This window comes from Alosa alosa, chromosome 12 (genome assembly GCF_017589495.1).
Source record: "Alosa alosa isolate M-15738 ecotype Scorff River chromosome 12, AALO_Geno_1.1, whole genome shotgun sequence".
Classification (NCBI taxonomy): Eukaryota; Metazoa; Chordata; class Actinopteri; order Clupeiformes; family Clupeidae; genus Alosa; species Alosa alosa.
The window spans coordinates 4,940,833-4,956,837 of record NC_063200.1 but is presented as its reverse complement, the minus strand read 5'-3'; the positions used below and the strand labels follow the sequence as shown (position 1 = coordinate 4,956,837).

General features: G+C 47.8%; 1 protein-coding gene across 1 annotated transcript in view; it reads left to right on the top strand.

The window, feature by feature from the left end:
• Positions 1-8,883: 8,883 nt before the first annotated feature.
• The window catches only part of LOC125304792 (ral guanine nucleotide dissociation stimulator-like), a 36,921-nt gene continuing 29,799 nt past the window's right edge, over positions 8,884-16,005 (top strand). Inside the window, 1 exon segment of the mRNA XM_048259290.1 lies at positions 8,884-9,386. Within this exon segment, the coding sequence (XP_048115247.1) occupies positions 9,186-9,386 (201 nt within the window). The 5' untranslated portion in view covers positions 8,884-9,185.

Sequence of the window (16,005 nt, the reverse complement as noted above, 5' to 3'; positions counted from 1 at the left end):
ATTATATAATTTTATATTGTGTGTAAAAAAGGAAAAGGCCAGTGGCACAGTGCAAGTGTTGTGATTGCTTTAAGGCTGCATCTATTCTTGTGTTGTGTCCTGTTTTATACAGTGTTGGTAGTATACTGTATTTTCATATATGGTCGTGAATGAAAATATGGTATAGCTTGTGGTGCCTGGGAATGATCTGGTTGTTTTGTCCTCACAGAGTCATTATCTTAGCATTCCGCTACACCCTATTCTGACCTAACACAGCCCTTTGTAATGAGAGCCCCTGTCCAAAAAAGGCAAATAGAGAGGCCATTGTTGGGGAGGGAGGCTAGCGGCTAAAGCTCGGTACATACAGTGCTCTTATGGCCTGATGGGATTACTATGGCACACTATCAGACACATCAACAGCCTTAATGAGACCCATCTTCTTCTGACCCCTTTGTTTGATCAGGAGATCAAGGCTGTGGAGTGTTATCTGATAGACGGAGGCTGCTTTGTTTGCATTGGGCCGGCTCTCGCTGGCTAATGAATGAATGGGCATCTAACGGGTCCCCAGCGAACGCTCTGTGAGCCTATTATAGTGAACGGGTCAGTTTTGTAACCTCACTCTACCCCACAGTCATGAGCAAGCGTCTCCATTAGGGGTCATTAACTCTGCCCACCCAACCTTCACCAATACACAATATATAAACACTATACACACACACACACACACACACACACACACACACACACACACACACACACACACACAGACACATACTCACACACTCACACTCACACACACACATTACATGTGAGTCAGCAGTGACCTTTTAGGGAACTGGGATGGGAGCAGTATGACTCTCATATTGAGTTGTTGTTATGTTACTCCATCTATACCTATATGAATGTAGTAAACAAACAGCAGAAATATAAAGATCCATTTAAACTCATTTATAGCAAAACATGCTATACGTGGATATTTTGTCCTTGATGAAAATTGAAAGATGTTCCTAAACACCAGTGGTTCTCAAACTCTTTTTAGCATTCCCCACTCAAGCCCCACCTGACCTCATCACTAAAGCAAAATAGTAACGTTAAAATACTATTTTCGTATTTTGATTACACATTTCCTGTCTCGGTCCCCTAGATCTGATGTTGTGATTTATATTATATTTAGGCCTATTTACCACTCACTTGTATTTGTGTGTGTGGCTATTTTGTTTTGAATGTATGATCTTCCTTGTCAAAAAAGAAAGGCGTTATAAAGGTGCAAAAGAAAGACCAATTCTCTCCCCCACCATGACCCCACCTGTCATGTCTGTACTCCCCACTAGTGAGGCCTGCCCCACACTTTGAGAACCACTGCTACCACACCATGGGTATAGGCTTTCATGTTGGTTGCTCTCCTTGTGTATATGTTTATCTCTGTGTATATGTGACGTATACTGTGTGTGTGTGTGTGTGTGTGTGTGTGTGTGTGTGTGTGTGTGTGTGTGTGTGTGTGTGTGTGTGTGTGTGAGTGCACAGGCGTCTTATCTGTGGACTAAAGCACCGAGGGGAAGGAAGCAGGCAGGCTTTTGTGGCGGGCCGTGGCGCTGTGCTGATGAAAGGCTCAGAGGGCTGCTGGGAGACAGAGATGAGATGAGATGAGAGGAGGAGAGGAGAGAGAGGGAGGAGAGGAGGGGAGAGGAGGGGAGCTCCTCTATCTACCACGGGAAGGATGGGAGGACAGCTCCCTCTGATCTCTCTCTGTTGGGAGAAAATGAAAGAGATGAAGAGAGAAATGAGATAGAGAGAAACAAGGGATACATGGAAAGAGGGAGAGAGAGAGAGAGAAAGAAAGAGAGAGAGATATAAAGTTCAGGGGGTGTTTTTTCATGGAAATAAGTATGTACAGTATGTGTACATATATGTGTTTATATTTAATATGACATGTTTCATGTAAATAGATATCTGTGATGGGTCTTGGTTTATGGCTGTGTTGGCTACACTGCTGGTCCTCATCTCTTGGGGCTCCTAAATAGTGAAATTGGCCCGCTGTGTTAAATGAGTGTCCTCCCATCACAGCTCTATGTTTACATCTCATGACACAACAGATGTTTCCAGTCATGATCACTCAATCAACAAAGCCAAAACAAAAACCCTCGCTCGTTCTCCTCAGACATCTCTGAGTTTGAAACATTCTGTCGTTAAAGCCCTGCGACGTGCCACTGACACAAAGACACAAAAAAACCCAACCGTGACCGAGTGAGCCGTCCTCAAGCTCACAATGTGGACACAGACGAGCCGTTAAAAGAGAACGGCTCTCATAAACCAGGCCCTTGAAGTCGCTTTTAGCGTCGACCTCCTGCAAACCGGAAGTGACCACGCTTCAGTCCGAACCCCAGTGCAGTCCATGGGAGTGGGGATGGGGATGGGGATGGGGATGGCCGTGGGTGGCGAGAAACGAGGGAGGAATGAGAGTCGTAAACGTGTTGTCAGGGGCCTGAGGGCTACTGATGGCCTGCGCGTGATGGGAGGGGCCAGCTGGGGAGAGGGGGGGACCACCACGGTGGCTGTTTGTTCTGATGGTGGAGAGAAGAGGGATTCCCCATTGGAGCCTAGCTGACCTCCATTCGTCTCTGTGTGAGAGAGGCGAACTGCTCTGACACTTCAGTGTGTACACCCGTAAAGTGTTCATGGGCACTCTCGCTTTCACACATGCATGCATGGCCACACACATGGCCGCGTGCCCACATACTCACAAACACACACTAACACACACTAAAATGTTTTATCCAAAGAGTTTTCATCCAATTGACACAGTGTCATCGTATATTTTATATTCTATATTTGACTATCCATCTGTTTACCAACGTATGGCCCTTTCATATACACATAGGAAATAATTTTGCCACAAAGAAGAAATGTGACTACTATGTAAGCATTTTAAAACATTATTATTCTTGTGTACTCATGAAAAATGCATTTAATATGGAGATTGGAGATTGCTGTTATTGGACATTTTACAGTATTTATTTCTCTGGCTGTGGACTGGTCCCCGGGGGGAAGGCTGGGAATGGATAAGCCCACTCTTGGGGCTCTCCTTTGGGGAAGCGGAGAGCTCATTTCCCTGCCCCGTGGAGCTCAGAGTTGGAGAACAGTGGTTGGGCTCAGGGACTCGCCCCTCACCAGATAAGAGGAGCAGAGGGGTGGACACACACACACACACACACACACACATTCAGGATTTAACTAAAACACTTGCATAAGCATGTTTGCTCACTCTTTCTCTTTCAAATGCACAATCACTCATTTTCACTTTCTGCCTCTCTCCCACACACACACACACACACACCCAGCTGTGCTGTTATCTCCTCCACATCTCTAACTGCCTGTCTTATCAGTCCAGGTCCTTAAAGAGGGCCTGCTTTACTGTTGCTTTCCTTTGCCTCAGACTGCTTGCGCAGAGAGAGAGAGAGAGAGAGAGAGAGAGAGAGAGAGGAGCGAGTGAGAGAGTAAAGAAGAGGGATGGGAGGGGAAGGGAGGGTGAGAGAGAGAGAGAGAGAAGAAGAGAGATGGGAGAGGGATGGAAATATGGAGAGAGGGATGGGAATGGGAGGGAGAGGGAGAGAGAAAGAGAGAGATGGGAGGAGAGAGGGAGAGAGAGAGAAAGAGAGATGGGAGAGAGAGAAGAGGGATGGGGGAGGGAGAGAGAGAGAGGGAGAGAAAGAGAGATGGGGGAGAGAGAAGAGAGATGGGAGGGAAGGGGGATGGGGAGAGAGAGAGAGAGAGAGAGAGAAGAAGAGAGATGGGAGAGAGAGAGAGAGAGAGAGATGGTGATGGGAGGGGAAGGGAGGGCCCTATTTGTCTGTCTTCTGTGATGATGTCTGGCATGACTTCAAACAGCCTCTGCTACTCTCCAAACCTGGAGTGTTGCTGGCTGGGGAGAAAAATGAGCCGTGTGGTTTTGTGTGTGTGTGTGTGTGTGTGTGTGTGTGTGTGTGTGTGTGTGTGTGTGTGTGTGTAGTGTGTTTGTGAAGAGGACAATGTAGAGGGGCATGTACTTGTATATATTATATATTATGTTTTTGTTTTATGAGAGTGAATACAGCATATTTAATTTAGACATAACTGCATAACTTCCCCCTTGTATAGTTGAAATAGAAATAAGTCTCTTTTTCTTTTTTATTTGTATTTGTGGACCTGGGTCCTGGGACCCTGGGTCCTGGGATGTCCTCTGCATGTTCCAGTCAAGCTGTAATCTGACCTCATACACAGTGCAAGAGTGTGTGTGTGTGTGTGTGTGTGTGTATGTGAGCATGTGTGTGTGTGTAAATGTGTGTGTGTGTGTGTGTGTGTGTGTGTGTGTGTGTGTGTGTGTGTGTGTGTGTGTGTGTGTGTGTGTATGTATGTATGTGTGTGTGTGTGTGTGTGTGTGTGTGAGCATGTGTGTGTGTGTGTGAGAATGTGTGGATGTGTCTGTGGTGACGCCTCAGTGAAGGCCGGCTCCAGAGTCGGGGTCGTAAATCATCGGCTGGCTCTCACCCAGAACCACACCGGAGACGGCCCAGTTATTTACGAGCCCCGCTGGATTGGCCCAGCGACTCACCCAACCAGCCTATCGGCTCGTGCCAGGGTGTGGACCCCACTACTATGGCCTCACCTCATTGGCCAACTCCATTTGACAAACATTTTAATAGAAGCCACATAGCGGGATGCTATCTAACTCAGTCTCCCCCTCCCTTCAAACAACCCTATAGTGTTAAATCTGGTCTCAAGTCTAATAGGAAAATGCCATAAAATGAGATGTTTGCTTATTCAATCACATCATATCTTAAAGTCCCCTCACCCCCTGCAAACAATGTGAGATTCCAACATGACTTGAGTGCATGACTCAGCACTGGGCCACTTTGTGGCATCTCTGTAACGAGGCATTAGGCGAGGAAATGGAACCAGAGACAGCCAGCAGACACTGGAGCAGATTGTTTCCTGCGATCAATGAGATCAATGACGGAGCCAAAAACAAACGCCAGCCCCAGTGCCCTGGCTCTCGCCAGCGCAGAGAGGGACAGAGCGGAGTGGAGCTGACCGGCCCTGAACTGGGCTGGGCTGGGCTGGGCTGAGTCCCTGATCTGTTGGGTGATCTTAGGAGAGGGAGGGAGGGAGGGAGGGGGGGGAGGGAAGGAGAGAGAGAGAGAGGAAACTGGAATCATAAAAGAAGAGAGAGGGAGAGAGGATTTATGGTTGTTAGGGATGGAGGAACTAAATGAAGAAAGGGTGCTGAAGGACGTCCAAAGTGATTGTCCTCTCTAGAGAAGTGTGTGTGGGTTTGTGTGGGTTTGTGTGGGTATCTGCATCTGTGTGTGTGTGTGTGTGTGTGTGTGTGTGTGTGTGTGTGTGTGTGTGTGTGTGTGTGTGTGTGTGTGTGAGGGAGAGAGTGAGTTTATGTGTGAACTTGTGCTGGTGCCAGCACGTTTCGCAGCCGTGTGCCAGTGCAGTTGGAAATAGATGCGCTGTGCTCTGCTCTGCTCTGCTCTCAGAGAGGCATTATCCAGGCAGCGGTCTGCCAAGCTCTTTTCAGATGGACGTGCTTTTGTGCAGTAAAAAGCTCTCGCTCTCACACAGGTGGACGCTGCCCATCAAAGTGCCCACCAGTCCAACAATGAGTTAGCTAAAGCACCCAGGGGAGGGGGGACACAGAGGCCATGTTTTTGAAAAGGTTTTTATGTAGAAAAATACCTGGAAAAAGTGCATACGGTACAGATGGTAATCTAGGCTAATCAGATATTTCACTACAGCTCAGGAGCTCAGAGATGTTGTGTAGATAACTATGAAATGTCGTGTTTTGGAATTGATTATTGTCTTAAATGTGTTTTTTACGCTGGGGAATGAAAGTCATTTCCTCTCTGTCTTACCTAAGGGGAGGGCAGGAATGCTTGAAATGATATGACACAAAGGCAGCAACGGGTGTGTGTGTGTGTGTGTGTGTGTGTGTGTGTGTGTGTGTGTGTGTATACATGTATGTATGTGTGCAGCAGCTTGAATTAATTAGATGCATGAATGCCTTTAATTTCCATGGTAGAGGAAAAGCATAGATGACTCTTTGTGTGCCTAGCATCCCGTTGTGGCGTGTGTCTGTGTGTTTGTGTCTCTCTCTCTCTTGTGTGTGTGTGTGTGTGTGTGTGTGTGTGTATCCAGACATATACCTCCTCTGTGAATTGGATGTGGTTGATAGTCATCTGGTTATATCTTAAGAGTGCAGACATGATCTCACTGTTACACTAAAACTGCTGCTCATATCGTTTTGTCGAAGTGCCTTCTGTTCAGCAGCGGCCAGCTAAAAGAGCAGCATCAATTGTTAATGTGCCTTCAGCAACAGCCAGCTAAAAGAGCAGTATCAATGGTTAACATGAGTCTGTTCAGCAGCGGCCAGCTAAAAGAGCAGTAGCAATGGTTAATGACCTGAGACCACAGAGATGATCCCTCACGCTGTTAAATAATGTAAACATTTTATTTTAGTCTCTTTCTCTCGGAGGATGTCACTGCAAACTTCCTTGCATTGTAAACAGTGGCCAAAAAGGCACTGGCCAGAGCATTCCCCCCCCCCTCTCCCTCTCTCTGACCTGCAGCCAAAAGACACTAGCCATGACACAGTGACAAAGAATTAGAAAGATGAGACTATATGAAGCAATCAGTAATATCTTGATGACATTTTAGTTAGTGTGTCCCTTCCTCTTCCGTTCCACTGGGAGGAAAGAGCTCCCAGCCTGTAGACTTGCCTCAGCAGGCCAGCCCAGCGATCACCTCTCTGCCTCCCAGCCTGTAGACTTGCCTCAGCAGGCCAGCCCAACGGTCAACATATGCCTCCCACCGCACAGGTAGCAGGGAAGCCTCCAGAGCTGCTGAGAACCAGCCTAATTATAGCCCATAATAACCCCTACGCAGGAGCCTCAGTCACCTTGTCATTACGGTTATGTAACCACACACACACACACACTCACTCACACACACAGCTGCCTGGATTAGCCTGTGCGGAGGATGGCTGGTGTGTGGATCCCTCATCCAGGTGCTGAGACTCTCAAGAGATGTGTCTGTGAGTTGCCGGAACGTTCTGAACTCTTCTGTTGTGAATGTAGGTTCTTTTAAAATATCTGCTTTTAATGGCAAAGCTACAATGACTAGTGTCTGGGCCGTGTGAGGTTTCTTGTCTTATTTTGGAAGTGCTGTTGTTGTTGTTGTTGTGTGTTTGGCCATCATGCAGCTGCGAGGCGAGAGAGTGGCCACCAGTGCCTCAGGGTTGCCGTGGAGGTTTGAAGTGTGTGTGACCGACCTCTTCCTCTGTGGAGCCCTGTGTGTTATGGCAGGATGGGTGAAGTGGCTTTGGTTTCTCCGTGGAAATGCAAGATGCCTGTTCCTTTTCCTGCCATTTAAGAGGGGCCATTTGAGGTCTTCGACGGCTACTCCTTGGATTCCTCTACCAAGCCTGGAAATTTTGAAATTTTGCAGCTCAAACCACCACAGCTATCGAGAGAGAAAGACTCCGGGCAAGAGATACGAGCCAGTTATTTTGCATTTTGAAGCCGTGGGTAGAGGTCCCCTTGGGTGAACGGAGAAGGAAACAGTTGGAAAGCGAAACAGTTATGATATCTTCATAATGCAGAGCCAGTTCAGCTGACAGGACTCATGATCGGGATAGGGCACGGAGCCATAGAACTGATTACTGCACGCTTATGTAAGAGCCCACCACCGCCAGTTTTGAATCAAGTTCGACTTCAAAGGCCAAGAACTCTTTCCCCCGCAGAAACAGCACAGAAAACATAGCCTAGGACTTCATCCGAAGTGTGCCAAGTATTTACATTGAGGAGAGACTGTCAGTGCTTTGAACTATTTGGCAGTTTCTCCCCAAAGCCTGTATGTGGTGTAGCACACAAAGAGCTTTTCGTAACAGTATCTGACAGAGTTACAGTCATTTCATGCAGCACACGTGCTGAAAATCATTTTTAGACACAGCTAACCCGTGGTTGTATGACCATGTGTGCATATACACCCAGGCATATGTATATATGTATATATACGCTCAGCTCTAGATGAACCTTGCTGCTGATGAAAACATGTCTTCTCCGTCAGTGTTTGGACGTATGAGAGAGGCTCTTACTTGCGATCGTAAATCTGAGCTCCTCCAGAGTTCTTCAGTCAGCCCCTCACCCCCACCCTGAGCCCTTCTCCACCACCCCCCCCTCCCCTGAGCCCTTCTCCACCACCACCCCCCTCCCCTGAACCCTTCTCCACCACCCCCTCCCCTGAGCCCTTCTCCCCCCCCCTCTTCTTTGGTGGCATTCCTGTGTCTCCCTGGCGGAGCTCTCGTGCTGCAGTTTACTGGCAGTGACTCGCTGCTCGGCCCACACGTAACACACAACAGATGTGGAAAAGTGGAGCAGCCAAAACTTTTGCAGCAGAGCCCTCTATGTGTGTGTTTATATACATTTGTGTGTGTGTGTGTGTGTGTGTGTGTGTATGAGACTGTGTTTGTGTGTTTTTGTTTGTGCATGTGTTTGTGTCTATAAATGTGGTGGGAGGGTTTTATACAGGCATGTACAAAAACAAATGAGCATGTCCTGTTTTGTTTATTTTACTTATATTTTTGTTTCACTTTGTAACAAAGCCAGACAGAGAAATATCCTTTCTATTCCATTAACATGCTTAAAGCTATTACAACAATTAAAAACGTCTGAACTCTCCTCTGGCAACAGGAATGTGGTGTAAATGCACTAAACTATTGAATGGAAACCTATCATACAAAGGGTAGGTGCGAGTCGCATACATATGTCAGAAACAATTTAGTTTTATGACTCATCCTGTGCTCTTCGTTACCCCCAAACAAGCCACTCTCCTCGGCGCTTGGCTGCGAAAATGACATCATGGTTCTGGAGAGGAGAGAGGCGGTCTTCTGGAGCATCGGGGCGGGGACGAGTTGGAATAGCCAGCCCTCTATCCCACTCATAGACCCGCGCAGCCACACCAGTGTATACATACAGAGCATAGGCAATTTGAGGCGATGGTGACCGGATTGTCCGCAGAAACCTAAAAAGAAATAGTTAGACTCAGACAAACGTCTCGCTTCTGCGTACGTGACAGGCATACAGTTGCGATTCTAGACATGGAGACAAATCGCCGCGGCTCACAGTGACAATAACGTTACTTGCGGCCAAAACTTGCGAGAGAGACCAATGGTCTATCTAACCGGAGCGCAGTCGGAGACGCGCAGCAGCGTCAAGAAAACCATCGGCTCCCCCGATGTCATGTTCGATGCCAGCGCCTGGAGGATCCGCAGCATCTGGGACGGCGTGAAGTTGGAGGTGGCCGGGGACGCGAGTCCCGTTGTCCTTCACAGCTTCACTCAGCTGGACCCGGACCTTCCGCTGCTGGAGGTAAAGCAGTTTGGTGGTGCCTTACGGCGGGGGTCTGCGCGCTCCTGCTTATAATACATAGATATATTTTTTGTCCTTTGTGTGCTCTGTTGATGAATTCTCGCTAACACTGAAGTGCTGTATATGTTTTATGAGACGCTAATTAGAATGGGGGGAAAAATCTGATTCTTGCATTTGTCAAATGCAGGCTCACCAAAAGACTTTACACATCTATAATGATTGCGTAGTTGTTACATACAAATTATGATTTAAATAAGTTGAGTAGTGTTCACACATCTGAAGCACATCGAAATTATCGAAAGGGTATTGTTGATGTGCTTCAGATGTCTCTCTAGATCTCTAGTCTCTGAAATCAGACAAGTTGATCCCAGTGAGAGCAACAGTGGACAAATCAAAATCCTCTGCTGCAATCGGGGTGTGTGTGTGTGTGTGTGTGTGTGTGTGTGTGTGTGAGAGTGTGTGTGTGTGTGTGTGTGTGAGTGTGTGTGTGTGTGTGTGTGTGTGTGTGTGTGTGTGTGTGTGTGTGTGTGTATGTGTATGTGTATGTGGTGACAGAGAAGACACCCACATCCTTAGTATGAATGTGAGACTGTCATTTATTGTATTAGAAGTCTGATATTTTAAATAAATCATGCAGTGGTTTTGAGCAGTTTGATATTAATGATTCTCTCTGCTTGTAGATTTAAACTTAACAGTGTCAGTAAGAGAATGAGATTACATTTTAAAGTTAGTTAATTTGTCATTATTCTGGCATCCTGGCATGATTTGCATGTTCTGCATTCTGTATTTGCATCTTGCATCTATTTTTACATTTAATTATTATATTCACACTTTCACACTGAGATGCTGCTATTGAGGTTCTGTTAAGACATACTGAGAGGGGACTGCGAGAAAGTGGCACCCATCCCTGTGTGCTGTGTGCTCCCTGTAATAAGATCCAGGGGCTTTCTGCTTGGCACCAGGAGAGCCTCTGCCCACACAGGACTTTGCTATTAGACCCCCGAGTGGAGCCTCTGTCAAGGGAAAGTCCTGTAGCCAAGCACAAGTGTCTCTCTCTCTCTCTCTCTTTCTCTCTCTCTCTCTCTCTCTCTCTCTCTTTCTCACCCGCCCGCACGCGCAGGCACGCTCACTCACACATCTGATGTTGCCTCTCACCCGGTGGCCAAACATGTTCACCTTTAGATGAGACCTTAGAATCCACTGCATGTGCTGGTGGATGTCAGGCTGAGCTTTAATATAATGCTTGTCTCTCTACATGCCTACATGGCAGGCGGCCTGATGCCCCAGGGCTGTGTTGGGGCAGGGCCAGATGTGGCCCAGAGGCAGCTGCTCTCAGACTTGGTAGCTTTAGCTGTGATGGTCCTGTTAACATGAAAGAGACAGCCAGCTGCAGTGTATGACAATAGCCTTGGCTTTGGTTTGGTTTGGTTTGGTTTGATTTTCTTTCATCTCATATCAAACACTGCTCTATGTGCCCCACTCTTTACCCTTTGTGTCCTCTGACTGATGGGACGGCACATGCAGGCACGCTTCACTGTGTGTGTGTGTGTGTGTGTGTGTGTGTGTGTGTGTGTGTGTGTGTGTGTGTGTGTGTGTGTGTGTGTGTGTGTGTGTGTGTGTGTGTGTGTGTGTGTGTGTGTGTGTGTGTGCGTGTGTGTGTGTGTGTGTGTGTGTGTGGGCCCTCCAGCAGCAGGGCATCCGGATGGCGTTGGTGGTGACACACTTTTAGTTTACGGCAGCTGTAAATGTCCCTCTCTGTGTCCCCATGGCAGAGCGCTGGGGTACGGAGTGCTCACGTGCGGAGTTGTTGATGGCAGTGATGGCAGGGACAGAGAGAGAGAGGGGGGGGGGTCTCATGTCACCATAGTGTCCCTGGCTGAGACTCCAGAGGAGGATAAGTGCCAGGGGGTCTCAGCTGTTCCCTAGAGGGTCAGACTATTAAAAACCCCTCTTCCTCTGTGTGTCTGGCGTTTTGAAAACCTGGATGGTGTAAACGTTTTGTTAGCCAGAGGGTAATTGATCTCCATGGCTGTGCTGCTGTGTGCTATAAATTGAAGCAATGATGCCCGCTCAACCTTACCCAATTTGTTGTTTAATAATATCCATAGCACAATTGGACCACGAAAGTTATATTGGGCCCATTAACCATGGTTATGATCATGACTGTTTTTGCACCTCAGAGATGATGATATCCCATTTATAGGTGCAGGCGGTGGCAGGACTAATTGCACACCATTTTGTAGCAGAGTGTCACAACATATTTTTTACTTCCCAAGCATCAGTGTCAAGCAGCAATCTGTGTCCATTATGGCAAGAAAGCCCTTATTTTGTGCTGGTAGTGTTGGTCAAAACACTTCAGTTTGGTGGCATCGGGGTTCTACAACACACCTAAATTGCTTAAAGGCTAGTCTAATGTTTGGACGATGATTTGATTGACCCTAACAACTTAGGTTGTTTACATGTGTCAGTACCTGATAAGACCATGTGCCGGCCTGTTGCACACACATGTAACTGTTAGGCCTCATTCAGTTCTCACTTGTACAGTTAAACAAATTACTGCCCCCTCCTCAATGGATGCTATTTTATGCAGGTTGACCCTTACCAACCAAAAAGCAGAAACTCAATTAAGTGCCATATCTGGGAGATCCAGACTCCTGCACAGACAACCGGCTCCCATCAATGACCAGTGGCCTTCTTAGAATGTGGCCGATCCATTTGCTCTCGATAACGCCATGAGAAGCCACAGCTCCATGTGCCTCTTGCGTAACAATCCTGGGAGACAACAGGCTGATTGATCGGCAAAGGCAGGTTGCCAGGTTGTGTTTTTTTTTCTGCAAAGGCCATCGGTGGGTTGCTCAGTACCCAGAATTCAGTGCTTCATTGTCATTGCAGGAGAGCGGTTGGCTTTTGGTTGCATAGCAACATTTGCATAAGGTCTTCCACGAGGGTCCAGGATGGGTCGGCATCGGCTAGGTGAGAAACGGAGTCGTGTGGGCAGAGTGTAGGTGTTCATGCGTAGTGCTCATCCAACATCATCTGCTCAGGGATAGATTGCTGTAGTTGATTTGGTTGCACAGTGCGCAGTGTAGCTCGTCTCTATCCACATTCATTGATACTAAAAGACCACTTTTAAGGAAGTAAACGTGCTTTGCGTGACGTAACCGTGCTTGCATCCATTAACAGAGCAAGTAGATTTCAGCAGTCACTAAAACCCATGATGATAGAGACTTAGGAATGAGGAACGTCCTGAGTGAATCAGGAATGTCCCCTCTCTGATATCTGTGGAGAGGCAAACCTTGCCCTTCAGGGTGTCGTCCAGCTTATCACTGTCAGAATGCCTGCCACACTTCATTGCTGTGCCGTGCGTCTCCATGAAAGTATGTTGCGTGCGCTGAGTGACCACAGGGTAGCCTCCATAATAAGTCATCCCACCTCGTCTGACCAGTCGCCATGGGAGAACAAGCGTGCCTTCTGTGTGACCAGTGCGGTTGATCTGGGGCCCTTGAATGACATATCTCTTAAGCGAGGCAGCTTTTAGCAATTGTGAAGTGTATATGCAGACTGCTGGTCACGAGCCTACACACACACACACACACACACACACACACTCACTGAGGGGGAGAGAGAGAAAGCACTGTTTCCCTGTGCTGCCTAGTCTAATCCACCACCACACACCACCACCACACACACACACACACACACACACACACAGACACACACACACCTAATCTAATCCTGTTAGTTGATTAGAGCTAATCAGGCTTGGTACTCCAGGATTCACATCACACACCTCTTCCAACACTTTTTACCCGTCTCTGTGTGGGTCGGTTTGTAGTGGCTGGCTTCCCCCTGACTACTGTATTGTCTCTGTTGAAAGAGTACCATGGCGACCCAATGTGAACAATGTGAAGCACAAGGCTGACTATTGAGGTCAGTAACGTCAAGAATGACTTATCAGAAAGGGTAAACTTAAACTGTATGACACATGCGTCATTCAGACAGTCATTTTCGGCTGAGGTGTTTGGGTGTTTTAGTATAAGTATATATACTCTTTTGATCCCGTGAGGGACATTTGGTCTCTGCATTTATCCCAATCCGTGAATTAGTGAAACACACACAGCACACAGTGTACACACAGTGAGGTGAAGCACACACTAATCCCGGCGCAGTGAGCTGCCTGCATCAACAGCGGCGCTCGGGACCAGTGAGGGGTTAGGTGCCTTGCTCAAGGGGTTCGAACCGGCAACCCTCCGGTTACAGGTCCGAAGTGCTAACCAGTAGGCCACGGCTGCCTGTAAAATTAGGTTTGCTTACTCACTGTCACACTGGCATGCTGTGTATTGTGGAGCCTTTAGCCTTATCACAGAGGAATCCCACCTGGGGAAGGCTGGCCTAGCCTGCCTTTAGGAAGATAGTATACTTCAGTCAGCTTAGCTCCCACTGTGCCATGCCACACCTTGCCCTGAGCCCAGGGACTGCCAGCTGAGACACAGCCAAACTGGAGAGAGGAGGTTTCACTTGTCACGGAATCAGCCGCTAAATGTCTTCAGTGTTAGGTGATATGGAAGGTCACATGGAGCACCAGTTAAGATGAATCTGTGAAATTCATTCAGTGTCTAAATTTGGTTTGCGGTTACTTTAAATGGTGACAGAGCATCATCACCAGGGATTTCTGATAAGATATGGATTGTGATGCGTGGGGTGGCTTTGAGGCAGATGGTTCCTGGCCTTCAGCAGCAGCTCTGCGTTGGAACGGATGCGATTAGACAAGCGTCAGTCCCAGTTTGAGGGTCGGGTTCCACAGCTTATGCCCATAACCTCCTGTAGCCAGTGCAAGCTCAGGGGAACCAAAGAAAGGAAATGTCCAAGTCACTAAAGATAAAGGAGCTAGTGGAGTCCTTTTTGAAATGGTGGGAGGATAGTGACATTTCAACTGTAGAGCAGATTTTTTTAGAACTGGCTGCCTTCTGTTAAATTTGGTTAAAAATCCCTTTTCCCCTTCCAGACTTTCTCTCTCTTTACTCCCTCCCCCTCTCTTTCTTTCTCTCTCTCCTTCCTGAGTCTCTCCATCCTTCAACTCTGCATTGTCCCTCCTGCCGAAAGATGTGAAATTCTATTAAGGAGCCTACAGATGCTTCTAGAGGCCAGGCTGGACAATTAGATCAACCCAACCAACCCCCTACCTTCCTGGTGGATGATGTCATCGAGTCTCCAACTGCGCTGCTGTCCCCTAATGTCCCCCACTCCAATGACCATAAAGAGCTGCCCGCGCTAATGCAATGTTCTCGCCGGCCCAGACCCCCATTGTGCGCGCAGATGTATTTATTCCATTAGACAGCCGGAGAATTCCACGGCCTTTGAACAGGCTGGAGTGGCGTGGGCTCGAGGTCTTTGCTTCGCTTTTCAAAGCAGCGAACGCGACGGTGAGAGGATTTGAGACCTGGGTCTGGGTCCAATAAGAAAAGCTAGTGGTCTCTGTCTTTGTTGAAGTAACCCACGGAGCTTTAAAACTGTACCTGTAAAATAGCTGAGGTTGTTTACTTTAGGTGTCCCTCTTTATTCTTTTACAGTGTATTGAGTTGGATTTGTTCATGTGTGATTTGGGTCAGGATTTAACAACACAGAAAGCTGAACATGATGCTTTTTCAACCGGATCCCGAGCACTGAAGTAGGTCAAAGGCGTGTAGGTACTGAGGCAATACATATCAAACACAACCAAAAGCAAGCCGACTTGGATCTTTCTAGAATTCCATTTTTCTAGGTCATGAGCTTAACAGAGAGAGTGAGAGGGAAAGATTGAGGGAGAGAGAGAGTAAGAGGGAAAGATTGAAAGAGAGAGAGAGAGAGAGAGAGAGAGAGAGAGAGAGAGAGGGAGGAAGAGAGGGAGAGATTGAGAGAGGAGAGGGAGGAGAGAGAGAGAGAGAGGAGAGAGAGAGAGAGAGGGAGAGAGAGAGAGAGAGAGAGAGAGCCAGAGAGAGAGAAAGAACTCAAGAACTGAAGATGAGAAAGACCAATGGAACAGGACCAGCCATTTTTTCTCCTTTCTAGCCTGGCAATTTTTCGTTGTTTTTAGTCCCTCCCTTTGTTTCGGCTTTCATAAGATGGAGGCTTAGTGTTTCTGTTTTTGCCCAGTAGATCAGTTGCCCCGGTCAGAAGTGTAGTCCAGATCAATGCAATGAGACTGGGCCTGCTTGGGGGGGGGTGGGGGGTGGGGTGGCTTGGGGGGTGGGGTGGGGGGGTGGGGTGGCAAGCTTGGTGGGGTGGGGCCCTGGGCTTGGTGGGGTGGGTGGTGGGGGGGGGGGTTGGGGGTGCAGCCTGCTTGGGGTGGTGGGGGGGGGGGGGGGTGGGGCACAGAGATAGGGCTCCTTTGTTGTTGTGGTCCCCCACCATTGTTGTGTTATCGATTTGGAGATAGTCATGGTGTATGAAGGGGAAAGGAAGGAGGGAGAGATAGAGTGAGAGAAATACAGAAAGAGAGAAAGGGAGAGAAAGGACGCAGCGATGGCTCAACGCAAGAAACAGGAAGATGAGATAACAAGCAGGGAGAGTGAGAGAGTGATGAACGGAACATAAAACAGAGCAAGAAGGGTGGAATCCATGTGGTGGTGTTGATGATACA